This window comes from Uloborus diversus, chromosome 5 (genome assembly GCF_026930045.1).
Source record: "Uloborus diversus isolate 005 chromosome 5, Udiv.v.3.1, whole genome shotgun sequence".
NCBI classification, from domain to species: domain Eukaryota; kingdom Metazoa; phylum Arthropoda; class Arachnida; order Araneae; family Uloboridae; genus Uloborus; species Uloborus diversus.
The window spans coordinates 138,718,339-138,740,940 of record NC_072735.1 but is presented as its reverse complement, the minus strand read 5'-3'; the positions used below and the strand labels follow the sequence as shown (position 1 = coordinate 138,740,940).

The window sequence follows — 22,602 nt, the reverse complement described above, 5'->3', positions numbered from 1 at the left end:
TTTCAATACAATCCGTGGTTAGACAATATCTTGAAGTTGGCAGTCAACATGTTAAACAAAAGTGAGATTCGAAGCTAACACTATTTTGATAATTCAAATGTTTAATGGTGTGACACCAATGCTATTTTAATATAATAAAGTTGATAAAGCTATTTAATGAATGTCAGTTTAACATTACACATGATAAAACATATACACTTTGTTAATCAATAATTTTAAACACAATAAAATTCTTGAAAACAAAAATAAACAGTATATATAAACACAACTTTATTTTTAACAAAACAATCGCTAGAGTAACAATATCGGCAAATTGCAGAACTATACACACTGCGGCAGTGCCTCAGAGGATGACTTATATTTTGTCCATATTTGTACAACATTATACATGAAGTCCATATTTATTTGCACTAAATTCCGCCATTTCAAAAATTTATGGGACGCCCAAAGTATGCAGACAAGTTTGCTTCTCTGAAGGCTTCAGAAACAGTCTAAACATAAAGAATAATTAATAATAACTATACAGAAACATAAATGCATAGGATTAATCATGATTACATTTATATCAATGGTTACATTCTCACACAAGTAAAAAAATTTGAATAATTATTTTGTATATAGCAAACATTAAAGAATATGTAAAATTAAATAATATCACCTTTTTTGGTTAAAGTGTACACATGCTACCGTGAATATCGTAATAAAAGACATATGATTTTTTTTTTTTTTTTTGAGGTAGTAAAACAAAAAGAATACATTTATCTGAATCATATGAAAATTATAATGTTATACAATAGTATATTTTGCTTATGCTGATGTGATATAAGATCTTTTCTTAAATATGACATCCCATATTATTAAAAGCACAATTTGGGATGGAGGAATATATCATATTTTACTAATTCTATGGAATTTCTATTTATTATCAATCAAAAAAATCAAAATAGCCCTAGTAAGATGTAAACCACATTTTAACTCTATACAGTCAATCATATCATTATGCTCCAAATCAATATGTAGTTGGACTCGTCCATCTGGTGTTATAATATGAAAAATTTTAAGCATAGCAAATTTCTTTCATTGTGATGGAATTCAAGCAATGTAAGGGCAATTAAAATGGGGCTGAATATTTATTTAATTCAAATGAATATTCCAATGCATAGGTAATTTGTTGTAATGAGATGTTAATGTATTAACTCCTCAATTGAAATCCACACCAAATAAATGAATATAACCTTGAGGGGGGGGACTAGAGATATATATTTATTTACATTTAAAATAAGTTACCTAAGTGTTATAAATACTACTAACTTATATTTGGAGATAAGAGGGGGAGGATTTCTGACCTTGTATCAACATTTTACCCAGTGAAATCTAAATATTTTGGCTCAAAAACCATGTGTTCTGTCACTTGTGACAAAATTGAAAATAAGAGGCCATTCATTAATTATGTAAGGGTCCTGGGGTGGGGGGTAGAAAAATCTCTACATACCCTTACTTTAGGGGGAAGCAAACCCATTCTTACATAATATTTTCCAAGTCAATAGTTTATATTACAAATTGTGCAGTCAAGTGGTTTGGCAGGGATCATATTTCATTTGCGCCTGGAAGGTTAAAAACATATTAGGATGAGCTGTTTTTTTACTTGTTTTACAAAGAACAAATAGTGTGAAATATAATAAACAAATCGAAAAATGTATGACATGTTTTATTTTTAATTAGTATCGCATCATATAATATTTTTGAAAAATAAAAATCTTTGACTTACGTCAAACTGGGAGATTTAGTGTAACTGATCCTTTTTATTATTTCGAAAAACGAAACAGAATCTTACATAAGAATAGGTGGGAGGGGTTAGAAAAATGTAACGTACCCTTACATGGAAGTAGGGGGGTGGGTCAAAAATTGACAAAATCATCCTTGCATAATTGATGAATGGCCCTCTAAGTTTTCTAAATTATGATCAAAAACATAAATAAAATGCAAATATTCCTCCAACACTTGCCTTTTCTGTGTTATTAAAATATATTACATTGGGAACATTATTTTCCCTTTTCACTCCTTTTCCCAGTATTTATTTTTCCAGTAATGAGAAAAGCATTATACAACCTACCGGGTGAGCATGACAAACACGAGCAATATCTTCAGACGATGCGCCATATTCCATAGCAAGGGCTGCTTCATTAATAAGTTCTCCAGCACCCTACAAAAAGATTTTTTTTACAGATTATCAAATTGAAGATATCACTAAGAATTAAAGTAATGAATAATTTCAAATATAAATTTAAAAAATAGTAAAATTTCATTTTGAAATTTTATTCAAAAATAAAACTGGAATTTGTCAAAACTTTAAAGGTAATAGAGTCCGTAACGTGGCATTTTTTCTGCCATAATTATTTAACTTACTGTTTGATTAGACCATTATTTTAATTTGAGTTTGTGTGTTGGTAGGAAAAATCCAAAATAAAATAATATGCTAACCGAACAGTAAATTAGATAGTATAGCAAAACAAGTCATGTTACGGACTCTACATAAATGTCAAAAAATACTGTGAAATGACCTAATAATAAAATATGGGATAGGAGTATCCTTTGAAATATTCAATAAAAATAATTGCTTGCATATGTTTCAGAGTTACAAAATGGTCATTAGAGCAAAAAAAAAAGAGCTCTGCAAGATCAATAGGAAAATATATCTTAGTTCCAATTTTTTGCAATTAATAAAGTGTTCCTTGTAACTCTGAAACCCATGTGTGGCGTTTTCAATGCAAGTTTGATCCAAATAACGTTAAATTTGAAAATGTATAAATCCAGGACAAAGGCAATATTGTTTCAGTTTACAAGGATGATTCATGATTTGATTATTTTATAATGGAAATATACATTAAAAATCGCATAATAACTACAGAAGTACTTCATGAATAATTCTAAAAGCGAAATTTAAAAAAAATCATAAAACAATTTAATAAAATTTGTAAAAAATAAAGATCAGAACCAGTTTAAATTCTTCAATTAAAATGAAGTATTAATGTTTTGATAGGTTAAACTGAAATTTTATAAAGCAACATTTTTTCTTGTTGGGAATTGTTTTCAATTAGTGACTTAGAGCATATCATATCCTACTCCAGAGCCCCCCGTATCTACCACTATTTCTTGTTTAGCCCAGCAGGGACGGATACAAGGGAGAGGTGATGGGGGCAATCACCCCCTCTTAGAACTGCCATACAGGAACTCTCGCAGCGTATTTTCGATATACTGAAGTTTCAAAAACTTTATTTTAGACAATCTTCAATAGTATTTCGAAAAAAAAGGGCTCTTCCTTGGAATTTTTCCAGAATAGTAGTCTTGAAAACGCAATTGTAGGACTTCTCTTAACACTCTAGTGATAGGGATCAGTAATTAGTGCAGGAAGATTTACAAAGTTTGAAACACTCAACTTTACACGATCTTCCATTCAGGTGCTCTCTCTCGAAAAGTTTTTTTAAAAAAAAGCAATTATGGGACACATTTGATGATGTTAAGGTAAGGCTCAGTACACTCTATCGGAATTTCATAGAAACGGGAGTGCTAGGAAAAGAAAACTCCTTATTTGAGACAATGTTAGAAAGTCAAGGTTTGGAAATTTATAAAAGGGCATCTGAAATCAATCGCCCTCTCCTTGAAGAATTTCTGGATTCGCCCTAGTAGCCTAGGTTTTCTCAATCTTTTTCGACTTGTGCCCCTTTTTAAACACCACACTGCTTCATGGCCCCTTCTTGTAATTATATATGTTTTGTATGCATGTGTTGTTAATTTAGTTTTTGGAGTTTCTTTTAATTGTCATGCACAGGAAATCTACACTGGCAGTTATGTCTGTAAATATCAAAACAGGTCACCTGTGATCACCGAAACCATGATAACAGTAAAAGGGAATGACTCCAGTTTAAAAGATGCCAAGTTGAGATTGATTGAGAGTTTCAGCAACTTGAGAAAATAATGGCACAAAATCTTTAGCAACACTGTAGACATACAGTGGAACACCCCATTATTCTGAACACATTTTGATTGTCCCGGCAAAACTCCACAAACTTAACATAGGCTGACCTTTCTGTACTCTGAACATCCTATAATATGAACACCCCGGTAATATGAATGATATTTTTAATCCTGTTCAGTTATTACCGCTGAAAAGTCTGAAATACATTCACAGTCTTATCACAATGATTGAAGAGTATGAGCCTGAAATTTCTGCCACTGAACTATGTATATTTCAAGAATTCAATAATTGAATCCCAAAAGAGGAATTCAAAACCTTCCAAGTACAATTACCTTCAAGAAATGTGGCTGAGAATCACCAGGAAACATTTTCACTAGGATGATAACACGTACCTTGCATGAGAATACACAACGCAAAAACGGATTAAGAATTACTCTTTATTTTTGTACAATAGCTGCATTGTAATATTTTATTGTTGAATGTTACGTAAAACTTTTTGCATAAAAAAGAAATAAATAACCTTGAGAGTTCAGGTCTTACTGAGCTCACATTGCACATTGCACTGGCTCCCACTGTAATGAATGAACACCCCCATTATCTGAACTTTTGTTCGGTCCCACGACTGTTCAGAACAGATAGAGTTCACTGTAGATCATGAGATCATGATGTTTTAACTGAATCAGTCCTGTCACATTTAAAACAATAGAATACTGTCGCCTCAGGGCAACAAGGATATGAGCAAATGTCTTACTGCTGTTGGATATCTTACTGCTTCTTTGAGGCAACATTATATGACGGCACATTACTGTAGTAAATAAACTTGGTATAGATTAAATATTTTATAATTTGGATCATCTTCACATCCAAGTATCACAAATATTAATAAAATTAAAACAGGAAAGAAAGAAAAGCACTACTAACCAAACCAATGAAATAGAAACTTCAAAATTAGTGACATTCAACATAAAGTAAAACACAAAACATTATCTTACCCAGCAAATAAGGTGTGCACCCAGAATTCGGTCTGTTGTTTTATCTGACAGTATTTTGACAAAACCGTCTGTTTCTGCATTAGTTTTTGCTCTACTATTTGCAGCCATTGGAAATTTTCCAACTTTGTATGCAATGCCCTAAAACATTTAATATTTCATATTTTAATTTGTGACAGTTAACAAATATGTAAAATATTTATATGCATTGCATAGTTAAAATATCTTATTCTAATTAGTAATAATCAGTGTAGGAAAGATAGATCTAATTGTTCATGTAAATTGCTTTCAGTAACTAGCAATGTGCAACAATTCTTGCAAACTTCTCAGAATGCATGAAGACATTTCTGAGCTTTTGATCAATTAATTTTACTTAATCACACACAAAAAAATAACAGGAGAGAGATTCAGATTATACCAGAAATTGCAGGAAAGATTTATAAAAAAAACATAATGAAGACACACATAAGCATGTATTTTTTTTTTTTTTAATGGGTGCTAGCTTATCAAATCTTTAACCAAAAAATAATAATAATTATTATACTCAAAAAATCTAAACCATTTTAATAAAAGTATGAATGAAAAACAAAACAGACATTTGCATGGAGCAAGAAGTTTTTTTTTTTTTTTTTTTGGAGTTGAGTCTGATTTCAATTCAGAACTCCAAATACATTAAGTTGCTGGAAATTGCCAGTTACAACTTCAAATTAAATCTATTTTCTAAATTAAACTATTAAAGAAAAACATATTTCTTTGAACTTAGATGTTTTGAATTCAAATTATATTTGGCAATCACAAATTGTAATAGGACCTTAATTGTTGGGTTTCTTGTTTCTATGAATGGAATAGCAATGGCCAAGAAATTTGTACCGGTCATATTATGACTGGTATTTTTTTAGAATAGGTAATTATGATGCATAGCCATAAAAAATGACATGGTAATTAGGATGTGGTAATAAAGATAAAGATTTTACGGCCGATATCCACCAGTACACTTATCACAAAAGATTATTTAAAGCGAAAACGCTATGCTTTTTGAGCAATCACGGTTGCTTATTGCTTTCATTTGACTGTCTTTGGCGTTGTGGTTCCTTTCTCAGCTTGGACCTGGCCTGCAGCACCACCATCCACCGGCGGCGGCGCGGCTGGTCCTGAGCACTGTCCCCCGGAATCCACTTTTGCTGGGCGGTGGCGTCCATGTCCCACACACACGAACGCCTACACACACACACACACGAACGCCTACACACACACACACACACACACACGAACGCCCACACACACACATGAACGCCTACACACACACACACACACGAACGCCTACACACACACACAAACGCCTACACACACACACACGAACACCTACACGCACACGCACGTACACAACACTCACTCACACACATGCATACATACACTTACGCACCCACGCACCCACACACATGCGCCTACACAAACACACGCTCGTGATTGCGAAAAACATAATTTGAATTCAAGATGCCAAAAATTCAAATTAATTTTTTTTTTTTTTAATCAATCTTAAATGATGGAAATTAGCAATCTGGAAATTTTGTGCTCAGACAAAGTTTTGCTATTTATGTTCAACTATATAAGTGTTTTTTACTGAAAAAACTTAATTTTACATTAAATAAACATATTTTTTTTAATGTAAAGTTTGAGTTCAGCCCTGAAAGTAAAATATGAACAAAATCTAAATGCAGACGATTTGTAACTATGACAATTAAAGTTCTGCTCTCTAAATAAATATTTTTAAAAAAAACACTCGTCATGGAAGTCTAAAATCAAAGCAACATCAACTTTGGTCAGGAGAGGATAATAAGCTATTCTTGATTGCTCAAAAACAGAAATATTTTAATAATGAAAGATTATAACAGACTTCTTTTTTTAGCTGTTCTTCACTTTTGCCAATCCATGAAACTTCTGGATGCGTGTATATTACTGATGGAACACAATTGTAGTCTATGTGAACAGATCCACCAGATATTCCTTCTACACATAATATTCCTATAAAAAATATACATATTCAGACTGAAAAATTCGAAACTGTTATGATCATTTTAAAAGTTCATATAATAAGATGTATAAACTCCATAATACATCCTACATTGTCATGAAGCAAAATATAAATATTCAAATAAAGAAATGATTGCAAAAGTTTTTAAAACAAAGAATAAATAGCTGCTCTTTGTGAAGAAAATTTATCCTTCTGAAGAATCTCTAAACACAAGACAGTACTATAGTGAATAGTTTTGGATTTCTTCCCGTTCCACACCATTAAATAAAGAAAACACAAAGTATTTCTTATATTTTTCAAAGTTTGAAATAAAAATTCACATAGTTCTATTTTATCAGATAATCAAATTTTATGACTAATTTTTTTCAAATATCATACCTTCATCTTCAGCTTTATGAGCTAACATTGGACCAGGAATGCAATCTCCAATTGCATAAATGCTAAATTCAAAAAGAAAATGATTGAAAAAGACATACAAAAAATAATAATAATAATGACATACACAATGTAAGCGAGTGCAGTGTTAAATCGAAATCTGAGGTTTTATTTACACTTCTCTGGTTACTTGAATTAAAGCCATTGGGCTTTATATTCAAATGTATAAAGCACTAATAAACAAATTTTTATTTTATAAGCCCATACAGAACAATCCAGTAAAACAAATCACGAAAAAAAAAAAAAAAGCTTTAAACTCATGTCCAGACAAATTTATTTTTTGGGACTAAGTGAATCCCAGGAGATTTAATTGTACGAGTGAAACTACAGCCGTTGTCTCAAAGCGCCCTCTTCTCTTTCACTTGTATACTAGCAAAAAAACTGATGTCCAAAAACTAAAAAATACTATGACAGTATAAAGAGCTTCAGGCAAGGGCAAAAACACTTAGTGTTGCATTAACAGAAAACTACACGAAAATTGAATGAACATTATATGATTCAAGAGAAAACAAAAAGCTCTAATTTCTTTTTATCATATATTCTCCAGTAGAATGAATCATGCTTTATTTTCTTCCTGTTGCTTAAAAATATCAACAAATAAGATGTCAGAAATGAGTGTACATGCCAATGCCCCATTCGATTCAAATATTATCAAAAATTATAGAAATCAATGATAAGACAGTAACATGACAACATTTTAAATTTGTAGTTGAAATAAAAACTTAAAATTACAAATACTAACACAAAAGAATACATGATGCCATTCTGTATCAAGATGGCTTCTCCATCTGCCAAGTATAAACCCAATTACTACTCACTTTGGCACACTTGTTTGGAAGCGACTGTTAACAACAAGCCTTCCTCTTTCATCCTTTTGCACTCCAACACTTTCTAGACCTAAATTTTCTGTGTAAGGCCTGCGACCAACACATACAAGGAGTACATCACATTCGAGCTGAAATAAAAATGTTTCATGCATAATTAAGTGAATTTTACTATTTTACATTTACCTCCACATTGATTAGCTGCTTAACATAAACCTAATACATGGTTCATAACAAAGCATTGTTAAAAAATATTAGAATTGATGCCCAAGGTACAAGTTCTCAGTAAACCTGTCACGTAAACTTCAAAAAATAAAATTGATCATTAATAGCAAGGTTCGAGTTTTAACTCAAACTTACAGAAATTCTTGATGAACACTGAAAAATCTGAATGACAATTAGGAAACTCATAATGAACGAGTGAAATCTCAAAAATTATAACAAAACCATAAATTATCAAGATAAAAAATAATATACGATAATAAACACAAATACACAAATAAAACATTGAAACTATAATAGCTTATTTCATTTCTTCATTTCCTAATAAAAGAACATTTTTGCTTATAAAAAGATAAAACCTAAAATTAAAAAGGAAAAATTTAAATGTCCAAGTAAAATATCTAGAATGCAAAGAGAAATATTGTCTTAATACAGGAGGAATTTTAACGAGTGAATAAATTTTCTTTTTTGATGGCATGCATATAAAATGAGAGAAGATGGCAAATTTGCTCCTCTAATCCATCCCTAATGCTGAATTACCATAGCTTTTCTCAATAAGGGTAATTTTTTCACTATAAGAGACAAATTTAAATGAAATTCCATTACCCCTCCCCCACACTAAAATATCGCAATTCTCTGTTGGTTCATTTTCAAGAAATAAATTAGGAGCAAACATTGCAGTGATCACAATTTTTTTTTGACATTTAAACATATATATATATATATATATATATATATTTGAATATTTGCCATAATAATAAGAATTGTGTGAATGTTTGCACAATGAGCAGTTATGCATTTTGACAAAAAGACATTGTGTAACTACTAAGTTGTGTCAAATAATACAAAGTGGGGCAGATGCTTAAAAGAAACATGAGAGTTTTGTGTTTAATAAGGCAAAAAAAAAAAAAAAAAAAAAGTAGAGTGCATTGCTAAAAATAAAACATTTTTTTTTTATTTTACTGGGAGGAGTAGAGCTCATTCCTTAACATTACAGACGATTTTAAAATGATTTCAACTAGAAGCAGTTATAATTTTCAAGCAGAGAAAGAAGTATACCTCCTCTTTTTTGTTAGGGTCCTTGGCAGATTCAATGTTTACTTTAACTTTGTCTCCTTGTTTTGTAGCACCAGTTACTTTTGTGTCCAATTTGAATTTAAGGCCCTGCTTTGTCAATATCCTTTGAAAATTTTTTGCAACATCAAGATCGATACCCACTCCACCAATATTAGACAAAAATTCTACAGCGGTAACTTCAGCTCCGAGGCGGCTCCAGACAGAACCCTAGAAACAAAATATTTATTAAGGTTGTCATGTTATGAACATTAACCGGTTTTTAATAAGGTGAAAGGCAGTAAAACTTAAGTAATTAGTAAAAACGTTCTTGCAAAATTCAACATGAAAAAAAAATAGATAGAATAAATGTATAGAGTCAACTAAGCACATGGAAAAAAATAAAGTACAAAGTATGTATGCAGAATAGTTCAATAAAATTATATTTAAAAAAAATTTAGTAGCAAAAATACGTTCTTTCTTCATTATTATTATTATGGAATGGGGTGGGGAGGTTTCCAGCAACAGATCATTCATATAAACAAAATAATGATAGTTAAAATACATGTAAAACACATCCTTTCACACAATTTCCTACCATAAAAACATATGTTTGACAAAACTGCTGTTAATTACAGACACAAAAAAAAAAAGAAAAAACAATCTTCTCAAATATGATAATTTCTTCCTTTGAAAGGCAGTATTTTTAATTAAACACTTTATATTCAAACTGTAAGATGAACTGCATTGCATGAATTTAAAACAAGAAAAAAACATATTGAATTTCAATTCAAGAGCTTATTTTTTGTAAAGGCATGTTGAGAAATTTACAAATTATAACTCATAAAATGATATTAAATTATGTACCAATTCCAATCCAATGACACCTGCTCCTATAAGAACCAGTTTTTCTGGCACCTTTTCCAGTGATAATGCACCAGTAGATGAAACAATCTGCTTCTCATCCACCTAAGTTAAAAAACAAAAGGAGAAATCTTGATATTCTGAAGAAATAGAGCACATCAAACACATCTTTACAAATTGATGTTGTTGAGTATTTAAAATGATTCATTTTCAAAATAAAGTTTCATTGTGAGTTAAAAAAAAAAACTCATATATTTGAAGTAGTCACGGTTCCTCTATGTCTTTTATGCATGCACATGAGTACCAGATCCTCAGAGGAAAATAGAGCAGTAAATTTTTAAAACATTAATACAAAATTTGATTAAATACACTTTCGGCTAAATTTTTGCTAACTTTCAAGAAAAGTACCACACCCTTTTTTTAATAGGCTAATGTTTACTTCAAGAAATGTATGCAGGTTAGTAAAAGCACTTGATATTCACAAAAAATAGCTTCTTCAGGGACACAATGGTCCTATATGGACCCTGGTTTTCAAGAATCACCGGGTTGCTCATCTTGGCAATGGTCTTCCGGATATTAACTCCCAGGTGGGGTAAATCCTTTTCTATGCCATCATCTCATCTGAGGCTAGGTCAAACCCTAGTTTTAGATCCAGTGGGTATGGACAAAAATATTTTCTGTGCTGGACATTCCCTGTTCAATCTACTAATGTGGCCATCGAATTTAAATCTCTGAATTTTTCGAAATTTGACCAGATCAGGTTCCTTAAAGATAAGGTAAAATCATTAATTAGAGCACTGGTACCAATTATCAACTAATCTTCTTCCAAAGATAGCTCTTAGTGTCTTTTGATCAAAAACATCAAGAGCATTTTCATTGTTTTGTGTTGATGTCCAGGTTTCCAAAAAATTTGATTCTTGTTCACAATTCAGAAATATTGAACATTAAAAATATGTATCCATGTTTTTGCTTGCATGTAGAAAAGTAAATTGACTTGATTTTACAGCATTTTTAGAACTGAGCAGCAATCTCTAAACATGTGGTTTTGGTTTTCTACAATACTTAATATCACTTAAACAACGGAAAATACAAAGCACGCTGAGCAAAAATATGAAGCTATTTATTTCAAGAGTGAGTTTTTAGTTAATTTCTACACTTTTCTTAAAACTTTATAAAAGTGGTACAATTGCAAAACAAAGTTCTGAGAATCAGAACATTGAAATTTAAATGTCTGCCAATAAACAGAAAATCACATACATGTTAGTTATGATCAAAATTTAGCCATATAAAATTCTCTACTAATATACAAAGAAAATAAAAATTTCAAAAATCAAAAATGTATGTATGTACAACTTGGTAGACAAAAATGCTTAAGATAAACATATACTGCTACACAAACTGAAACTAAAGTTGAGTTTTATAATTCCTATTTATTTGAAACTAGATGAAGTATAGCTAAATTATTTGAAGGGATTTTTTTTTTTTTAATTCAACTGAGCAAGCATTATAAAAAAATTACAACAATAACTGTATAAAAACTTTAATAAAAAAATAAAATGAATAAAAATGTTTCACAAAAACTAGAAAAACAAACAAAATGGTTCAGGTTCAAAATAAAAAAGAATTTTGAAAACTCCAACATTAGTCTTATACAATAATTTTGAAAAAAAAAAAAAAAAACAGACTTCAAAATTGTTCTAAAAAGTGAAAAATAATTTTATTCTTTGAACACTATCGATAATACTTTAAACGTAATTTTCGAAGTTGGCATAAAAACAAAAAGTAAAATCATGTGTAACCATATTTTGTTCATAGTTTTTAAGAAAATCATTTTAAATTAGGAGCGAAACATGTATACCGTTACACAAATATGCTGTCACCAATGCATAATGTATGCAGTGGTATTGAAGAAACTAGGCCCGGTTAAATTTATATTTGTACTAGTTGTTATAGCTGAATTATGGCTACTAATGATTTTATCTATGTGTTTTGCACCAACTTCAAGAATTACGATTAAAAGTATTATCGATGATATTCAAATGATAAAATTATTTTTCACTTTTTAGAGCAATTTTGAAGTTGGTTCTTTTTTTTTTTTTTTTTAATTATTTTATTTCATTTAAGTGCAAAAGTATTTCAGAAATAGTACGAAGTTACCATCACGAAACTTCAGATTAGTTTTCAAAAAAATTTAAACACACCTTAAACTTTAAGCAATTAGCACTAAAAATTTGTCCTTGTTCCTCTCTGGGATTCATTTGTATGCTAATTTAATTATAACCATTTAAATATAAACAGTTTCCCAAACTAATTTATATTCCACAACATACATGTTGCTTGTGACGCAATCCCACATCTCCTTACTTAGCCTGAATATCTATTATTTGCATAGGTGATTCTCTTCGCTTCCAGGTAAAGTTTGCCCCCAATATAGAGTAATGACGGGGAATAAACTTGATGCATGCTTCAGAGAAGCCTTCATGCAACATTTTAATAACAATCACTATTAATATTACTGTTATAAGGTAACACAATTTTGCAACAATGGTTTTTTATTATGGACCGGAGGGGGGAGGATCCAAGAAGCAGAAACAAGAACGTTCCATTCTCAAAATCCTAGATAATTCTGAGGGTTTTGTCTCAGATGACTGTGTAATTGATGTCACAACTAAACCACCCTATCAAAGACGGTTCAGTAAATGACCAAAAATGTGAATTATCACTGCTAGGGAAATGTTTACACAAAAATATTCCAAAATACCTTGAATCTGACCACTGTTGGGTCTGGGGTAAACCAGCCAGGACCCTTGCTATGAGTGGCAAATTCAAGTGTATTGATAGAGCCCAAGCGTGGTGCCAAAAGAGTGTCATGATCTCTTTAAGAAACCAAAGAAAGCTTAAAACTTCACTTTTCGTTCTTTTGCTCTGCAAAATTTCGGAGAGAAAACCTTGATTCCCACATCCTTTTCTAAGATCATTACAAATAACTTTAAAAGTGTATTTTCAAAGAGAATATATTTCTAAAACATTTCCAAAAGATAGTCACTTTTCTGCTTTCTTTCTACCAACTTGGCACTCTACTCCATAACATCACCAGTTTCAATTTTCAAAAACATTTTGACAGAAAATTACTGCTCCCTGTCTTCCATTTACATCACCAAAAAAATAGGCCTAAAATGCGATTCAGACCACCGTCATTTATTGTAAAATCTGTACAGGAGCTTTTCATTTAATGAATGAAAGAGTGAACGTTTGGCGCATTATAGCTATGTTATTGCTAGCATAATTTAAAATTGTTACTTATGTAATGATAAAAATGTTTTTTCGGAAAATTTGTTACGGACGAACGAGGGCTGGATAAACAAGATTCTACTGTAATTTCAAAAACATAATACATTTCATACACCCTCGATGAACATAATTTCTAAAAAGGTTCCCCTCCCAAACCCGTATGGATCTGAAGAGGGAAATTGCATGAAATTGACTGTTTTTTACCCATAACTTTTTTTCTAATGAACAAATATCATCAAACAAAGTAATGGGACCTAAGTTGAACCATCCCCTAGCTATTAAAAAGAATCATCAAAATCGGTTCACTAGGTGAGAAGCAGTGAGTGGACAAACAAAAAAAAAAAACATACATACGTTATGTACTGATAACTGCCTCCTTTTTGAAGTCGGTTAAAAAGGAAATGACACAAATTATTGAGCATATTGAAAAGTTTTACTTACTTCAATGCCAGGGAAAGGAGTAACTTCTGAGCCAGTTGCAATCAAAATATTCTTTGTTTTGATAATGTCACTAGAGCCGTCAGGTTTCACGGCTGCAACTTCATTTTTACTATTGATTTTTCCATGACCTTGATAATGAGCGACCTGCAATAAATATATTGATCAAGTATCCTTTGGGTAATCCTACATCAATTCATCCAGCCTTGTATACATAACCCATGTTCTCAGCATGTTATACAATTTGGCACACATTGCATTTTTATGTTGATGAAAAAACAAGAGCGCAGATCTTGAGTGATTAGTTTGGTAATATAGCCCCTCAATCTTTTGAAAATTTTTCACTTTCTGTCATTTGCAAAGTCTAATCTCTGTTGGAGATGCAGCATTGGTGAAAAACATAGATGTTTCACAACATCAATGTTTGAAATTAAAACACTGATGGCATTGATACATTGCCTCAAACATGTTGATGTTTTGTAACATTGAACTGTTTATACACATTTTAAGTCTTGAAAACTCAAAGAAATATTTATACGGGAAAAGAAAATTCATAGTCTATGTTGAATTATAAATATCAAAGATTTCTGAAATCTCTAAGCAAAGTCAATAATAATAAATATTGTAACATAAATTATTAAAAATACCTTGATTTGAAATCAAATAATAAAGAGTGATTAATCATGCCTGTTTTTAAAATACAAAGCATCAAAAATCAACAAACTATTTGGAATAATTTTATCACACCTTTTAATGTTCCATCCAACAAATATAAAGCCTAAAAATTTCAAACTGATAAGAGAAATTGTTAATCTTTTTAAGATTAGGTAAAAAAATTTGAAAAATAAAAATAAGAAAGAGTTGTGCTCTAAGAAGTGTTATGTGTTACTGAATTGAAGTGTAGTTAAAACACAAACTGTAGTCAATGATTTTTAAATATTTATGGTAACTTTAAATATTCACTGCTACTAACAAGATGGTGGATATTTAATGTAAAATTATAATTTACCTATCCAAATCAACAACATATTGCAGAAAAACTAGAAAATGCTTACTCCCCAATGCCAGTTTCTTACATGGGTGCGCAAAGTTATGTAAGGCATTAGGAGGAAAATAAGTGCAATTTTTGCTGTCTAAAAAACTGTTTACTTTCACATAACAAAGAATAAGAGAAAAAAATGTAAATAGAAAATATTGTATCCTAAAGCTTTCAGAATTATTTTACAGGTAACAGCACAATGCAAATGGTAGTATTTTGGAGGGCTATATTTATACGGCCAGGACTGCTTAACGCATCCGCCTAGAGAGGCACATACACCACTGTATACTCTGTATACCACTAAACAACTGCACCACAAGTAGTCAACTTACACAGGTTTCAGTATATAATGATTGAAAGATAAAAGCAACTACACACACAGTTAATACGAAAATAATTCAATTTTCAACAAGACATAACATTAATTACTTACTTTATTCTGCTTAAAAAGATGAGCGATTCCAGATGTTAAGGATTTCACAGCTGTACTTTTTTGCTCCATCATTTTATTTAGATCCAGTTTTACACCTTCACCTGAATTAAATTCATTCAGTTAACTGAGTATCATACAAATAAAAATGATTTAGCTGTTACTGGCAATATTTTTAAAATGTAATACAGTCCCGACTTACGCGAGGGATGCGTTCCAAAACTCCTCTCGTAAGTCGAAATTTCTTATTGTGGAAAAATGTATGCATACATATTTTTTAGAAACATACGAAATTCTTTTAGATACTTATAAACACCCCTCAAATTGCTTTAAAGCATCCCTCAACTGTACATCAGTTTATAACAAAAAAAACTGAACTTTTACTGTATTTGAAAAATAACACAAGCTGCTTTATTCAACACGAACTACTTTATGATGCGCAAAATGAATGATCAATTGAAGGGAAAGAGTTAAATAAAACATGGTACGCACAGTATGTAGAAATAATAATATGCTGCACCTTAACAGTACTGTACAGTAGATACAGTAATAATATTTATGAGTTAAAAAATGAAGATGATGCTCCATGATTTTATCATTATTTAATACATTTTTAAATATGGTTGCTTTGCCTTTTCTTTTTATAACATTTATATTTATGGCAACAGCCCCTCTCATTGATCTCTTTAATCCACAACACAAGAGTAGCTTCCATCTTCATAATATGTACTTTGCTTAGATATTAATCTGCAAGCTTTAATATTGGAACTAAGTTCTGACCTTTTACCTATGGTAGATTTTATGGTAGATTCATTCATACTTGTTGTCGTGCTATCGTCAACGTTTTATAGTTGTTCAAGCACATCAAGAGTTTTAACCTTTTTTTTTTTTTGTTAGAAACTATCTTTCTTCTCCTACCTTCAAACTTTAGAAGAAACAGCGCACTAAAATGCCATTATATTTAATCAACTTGAATATTTAGAATGAAATAAAGATAAATGAAAGATACTGAGTGGTTATTTGATGCAATAATAGCACGATGTATAAAGTAGTTTGGTGTGGGAAATTTCGCTGTCACTAGTGCTAAAGGGATGTAATAATATGTACAAAATCAGTATTTAGTAGCCAATAACAAAGCCGATATTTCCTTCAAAAACAATTCGTGTTGTTGACTAATAATTTGCGTTAGCTATAAATTTGTTGCTTGTCCAAAATTCGCGTTATAGCCACTATGCATAAGTCGAATCGCATTGTAGCGGGAGTCGACTGTAAACCTAAAACACAAAGTAATAGTAATAAGGTATGCTTCAATATCTTAATAAAGAGCCTTTTCAATTTGTATTATAAAATTAAAAATAACATTTAATTGCAACAGCACTTACATGTAATACCATGATTCTGCAAATCATGAAGAGCCATGTGATACAAGTGAGAATTATGAAGCAAAGCTTTTGATGGAATGCATCCTACATTTAAGCAAGTTCCCCCCAACGTTGCATTTTTCTCAACACAGGCAGTCTATAAAATATAACAAACACAATGCATAAGCATCAAAAATGAGGACATGTGGATAAAATATTCAAGTTTTAGGTTTTGATAATTAAAGCTGAATCTTCCCAGTCCTTAAGAACTACGCAAATTAACTCTGTATAAAATATTCATTGAAAGAATGCACTTATTTAAGCAAATATACAATAAAATATGGGCAGGATTATCATTTAAACTTTTCCAGTATGAGGGGCCAAAGGGAAACATATATTATTCAACAAATATCACAGGATAAGAATCAATGTATACATATATAAATGCATTGTTTTTAAAATTCAGAAGTGGCAACAACATCTCCTTAACATAACAAATGACAGTCGGCATAAAGAAAAACATTTTTAAAAGATGATATTACATCACTTTCTTTAGTAGAATTCCAAACAACTGACAAATGTGGTCTTATACTTTTCTATACAGGATATCTGCTACATTTTGAGTTTTGAAATCCATCCATGACTTTTGCTCGTAACTTTTCATTACGGGATGCAATTTCTCCAGAAAAAAACATTAATTTTTCACAAGACTATCTAAATTAGTGTTTTGTGAAAACTAAAGTGCAACTATCTGCTCTATGCTTTGGACACATGTTTCTAGAAATTCAAATTTAAGTGAAATGTAACTAGCTCAGCAGTGAGCAATATTATAACTAAAATACAATTAACGCAACAATGACAAGTGATACACATGAAATAATTACAGAGCTTTAAATTAATTATTTTGAAACCAAGGACATGCATTTATAATTTTAAAATTTTTGAAAATATCTTTAGAATTCCAGTAAATTATACAAATTTTTATACAAGTAAGAATTTATATGCAAACAAATTTATTATTGGAACAAATCTGATATACCCCCCTCTTGGCGACTTTTTCCTGTTGGCGCCAAAAAAGCGTCACCAAGAAAACTATGTATGACGTCATATGTCATACATCGTTCTTAGCGATGCTTTTTTAGCGCCAACAGGAAAAATTCAAATTATGTCATTAATTATTTAATGAAATTAATGCATTAATTTTTTTCCGTTGTTTCTCCGGGATACGAGCCCTCGGTCTCATAGTACTTTCGTAATGAGACCTCGGCTCGCCGGCCCTGCCTCGGTCTCATTACGAAAGTACTATGAGACCTCGGGCTCGCCAGGACCTCGCTCCCGCTCGGTCCGTTATCACTCCGACTTTTAATATACATCACAGTCGGATATAAGTCACAGATCTCCTCCGTTCAGTATACAATAAAGTCACAGATTTTATGTGAAATTAACACCATTTTTGTGCTACAAAAATGCCAACCAGACCAAAATACAAACTACCAGAAACACACTAAAAACACAATAATTCAAAATATGTTCACTTACCTTTTTTACTTTTCTTTTACTTCCTCACCTGAGGCAGTGCACATATGTTCCGCTCTTAGGGAAATTATCACATTTTTTATTATCATTACTTTACAAAAATATTTAAATTATGTTTGTTTTGACAAAAAAAATTCCAAAAAAAACAACCTTATTTTACTTGTATTTTGTACTCCACCCAATTAATTTCGCGAATTATTTCCAAAAACTTTACAAACATATCCTCATTTTTGTATTCACAATTTTTCATTCAAAAATTTCAATTGATACATTTGGACAACATCACAAACCGAACTCATAATTAAAATAGAAAATTCAACTAAATTAACATTAAAAAACAACAAGAAAAAGAATACTCTAAAATAAAGTTTGAATTGAAACTTTATTTTAGAGTATTCAACTTAAAATCTCCCTAAGAGCGGAACATATGAGCACCTACCTCCTACCACAGAGACACGTGCAAAAAGACAGACTTCGAGAAACTACTTTCCAGCGTTCAAGTTGCAAAACCAGGGTTGCCAAGTTATCGCCTTATTGGCGATTTTCGTATCGAGCGAAAAATTAAAATCTCGCCAAGAGGGGGGCATATCAGAGGAGAGCCTTATTATTTTTTCTTCAAAAAATTTGATATGATATGCAACAATTTTTCAATCTCTAAAAATTCTGATAAAAGTTTTAATTGCAACACGATTTTGCAGAATATAAGAAGTTTCAAACATGCAACAATAATGATGTAAAACTACATGGTGTACAGCTAAATAAATTAGCTTGATTTCTATTTCTTTCTTTTTCTTTTGATTTTTTTAATTAATATTTTTTTTTATCAATAAATAATAAAAGTTAGTAGTTTTCTAAAAAAATCTGAGACAAGCAATTGTTTAATAATAACTAAAACTAGGTTTATAATAAATAAAGTAAATAAATAATCAGAAAAAATAAAATAGAAATTAAAGTCCTTTCTAATTAAATTTCCAGACATTATCAGATATATTACCTCCAAAGTTGTAGAATAGCTGCAAAAATCCTTAACTTGTGATTTTTGCAACATTTTAAAACTTTTTAAAAATTTTACCCTTGAAAATTCCCTGATCTCTGTATTTTATCTATACCGTAAATGACCTAAAGAATTCTTCAGACAAATTTTATTTTCAAAAATCTTCATTAACCAAAGACACTGTTGAAAATTAATGATAATTTTTATGAGCCTCTTGAACCAGCACGGAAGCAAAATGACTAAAAAATTTAGAGTCAAATGAGGGTTAAAAATAATGTTAAACTCATAATTACAAATATCCAAATGATAAAAACACATAGCAAAGAAAAGCGAGCTAGTATTATAGAAGCGGGTGCAATCGAATTTCGAAATAAGTGCGGGGTGCTGTAATTATCCCTCAAACTTCGGGTAAAGTTCATATAGTGCAGCTTTTTAAGGGTTTTAAAATGCTGCAAAAATCAAACAAAAATGCCTTATTTTTGAATGAGATACTCAAATTAATGATTTTCTATAAAATTAGAATAAAAATCACAGAATACTTTTTTTTTTGGATGAAAGGTAGCCTATGTTCTATTCTGCACCCCTGACAATGTGTATGCAAAATTTCATAATGATCAGTTGAGTATTTAAGGCTTGAAAGAATTACTAACACACAAATATACAAAGTCACTTTTGAATTTTTAATGTTAGTAAGGATTGATTGCGAAGAAAAAAAGAAACAGCTCCAGAAAAGAAAATTTGCTGTAACTTTTTATAACTTTTGATCCACACAAACACCTAATAAATACCAAGTCAACTATTTTAAAATGTTTCATTGAAACTTAAAATATTGAACTCAAATAATAAGTAAGAAAAAACTCACTTTCAAGCCAAGTTGTGCTGCTTTAATAGCAGCAACATAACCACCTGGACCAGAACCTATAACTACCAAATCAAATTCTCCTAAAACAAAATAAAGAAAACAAAGTTAGAACTTCAGCAAAATTTGAAATTATATCTTGCTTGTTTTAATATTTAATTAAAAAAACAATTATTAGAATACATTTTTTAAAGTAAAATATTTTTTAAATGAACATTTTCGGGAAAAATATTATCAAATACTCATTATGAAAATTTATTAATATTTATACTTATGCATGACAAATATTGCAGTAAATACTAACTGATTAGATTACACCCATTTAGCTTTACATACTTTTGGGCAGTTTAAGACACTTTCGGACGATTTTGGACTTTAAAAACCATCTGTCCAGATCTAAACCAGATTTGGTCAATCCAAAGTCCAACTATGGCACGTAAGTATGCTTTTGCATGCAAATATGCTCGTCCACGGAAGTAAGCTCATGCAAGCACAGGGCCGGATTTAGGGGAGGGCAGGCCGGTGGGGCTACTGCCACAGGGCCTCAACAACAAAGGGGCCCCCCACAATAAAATTTTTACAAAATTTCCTAACTTCCACAGGTTGAAAATATAAGATATATACATAGATATAAAAATATTCGGATATATATCAAAGTATCGGATATTTTTGAAAATATGACGATTTTTTCAAACCCTGATTAGGGGCCTCCACACTTCCAAATCCGGCCCTGCGCAAGCATTGCGATAACTAGGGCCTGGGGGTGAGCCCATGCTTTTGGAGGGGATGAACACCCCTGCTTTTTGGACTTGAATATGCAAAAACTTATTTTCTGCGTAACTTTTATGTAAAATAAGAAATAGAATAAATCACAAAATTAACAGATTCAAGATTTATAACTGTCTAAATACAATTGAAATAAAAATCATAAATTTTGACAAAATTTATTAAAGTAGAAACATATTACATATAAATTAAAAAGATATTCATACCTGATTCACTAGAAAAATATCTATTGTGAGCAGCAGTTAAAGAAGGTAGCTTATTTCTGACATGGATACTGGAGCACTGAAAAGGGATAAGGTAAAATCTGTCATTAAGAGGAGAAAACTCATTATATTTTTTACAAATTCCGAAAATAAGATACAGTGTCCGAAAAGTCCTTGACACATTAAAAAAATTCATAGAAAACCAACAAATTGTCATATGAATTTGTGGTTTGCACCATAATACTTCACAGGTTTAAACGTTTTTATGACATCGAAAAAAAATGAAAAGGGGGGGGGGAGAAGAAAAAAAGGCATTTCGCAGCCAGGGTGTCAGTATATGCCATGCTTATAATTCTTCGTTTAGTAATTTTTAATCCTTTTCCCATGTCAACAAAAACGATTTAAAAGTAACTTTTAAACCAAAACTTATAACCAATTTAAAAGGTGGCACTTGGTATAAACCATATAAAGCACAACTTTGCAGGTTCCACATTTCATCAAGTTACTATTTCCACCTAAAACCAAAATTATTTCACTTATTTTGGGTTTAGCCAAGGAACCTTATGGTTTACGGATCTTATCGGTATTTTTTTTTTAATCTTAACGTCGAACTTCATACTTTATAGTATAGCTTTTCATCTGGTATACCTTGACAATAAAAAAAAGGGAGTGATAGATATATACATATATTTTTAAAGTATAAAAAGTTCAGCGCTTTTAATGTTTACTCATGCGCCATGTGCTACATATAATCTCATTGCATTAATCGTTTTAAATAAACAGTATTTGGGTCGGAAAGTTAGGTAGAGGAAATCGCATGTATGTTTAAAATATGAATTTATAAACCCAGCATCGAATTTAACCCAGTCTTTTGGCACAAATGTTTATTACATTAATACGCTAACAATTTTCTCACTCTGTATATAGGAACAAATTTCGTGTATAAACACAATCCGGCTTGCATCTTGACTTAAAATTTGCAGAAACGATTCACCGCTCTTCGCTGCTGCTGTTTCCGAAAGTGAAGGACAATTTAAAAGGATGGGTTGCCACCAAAAACTAAGCAAAAGTGCGTAATTTTGTGTATCACAAAAACTATTTTTAGCTGCAATTTAGTTTTAATTTTTAACAATCAATCACATAATAAATTTTGATACTAAAGGGATACTTTCATTTTCTTTCTTTTTTTACTGGTTATTGATTTCTTCATTAATTTGGGCAGAAAATAAACTGGTTTGGCAATGAATTTCTCTTAGCAACCGCTGATGAC

The 22,602-nt window shown here is 30.9% G+C and overlaps 1 protein-coding gene across 1 annotated transcript; it reads right to left on the bottom strand.

Moving 5' to 3' along the window:
- Nucleotides 1-248: 248 nt before the first annotated feature.
- LOC129222681 (dihydrolipoyl dehydrogenase, mitochondrial-like) lies at nucleotides 249-22,364 on the bottom strand. Its single transcript, XM_054857211.1, has 14 exons — nucleotides 22,249-22,364; nucleotides 21,336-21,411; nucleotides 20,347-20,426; nucleotides 16,976-17,111; nucleotides 15,597-15,697; nucleotides 14,128-14,271; nucleotides 10,399-10,500; nucleotides 9,538-9,762; nucleotides 8,251-8,387; nucleotides 7,376-7,437; nucleotides 6,860-6,987; nucleotides 4,969-5,106; nucleotides 2,114-2,203; nucleotides 249-491 (listed from the first exon to the last, which is right to left on the bottom strand). Exons 1-14 carry the CDS (start codon nucleotides 22,294-22,296, stop codon nucleotides 426-428), a joined length of 1,533 nt encoding a protein of 510 aa, XP_054713186.1. The 5' UTR covers nucleotides 22,297-22,364; the 3' UTR covers nucleotides 249-425.
- Between the last annotated feature and the right edge of the window lie 238 nt (nucleotides 22,365-22,602).

What these genes read in the sequence shown, in the direction of transcription:
- LOC129222681 (XM_054857211.1), bottom strand. Translation starts at nt 22,296, where the DNA reads ATGCAAGCCGGATTGTGTTTATACACGAAATTTGTTCCTATATACAGA. An exon ending in AATTTGTTCCTATATACAGA is followed by an intron (nt 21,412 to 22,248) that starts GTGAGAAAATTG and finishes ATCCCTTTTCAG; the next exon opens with TGCTCCAGTATCCATGTCAG. An exon ending in TTCCAAACAAGTGTGCCAAA is followed by an intron (nt 7,438 to 8,250) that starts GTGAGTAGTAAT and finishes TTTTGAATTTAG; the next exon opens with CATTTATGCAATTGGAGATT.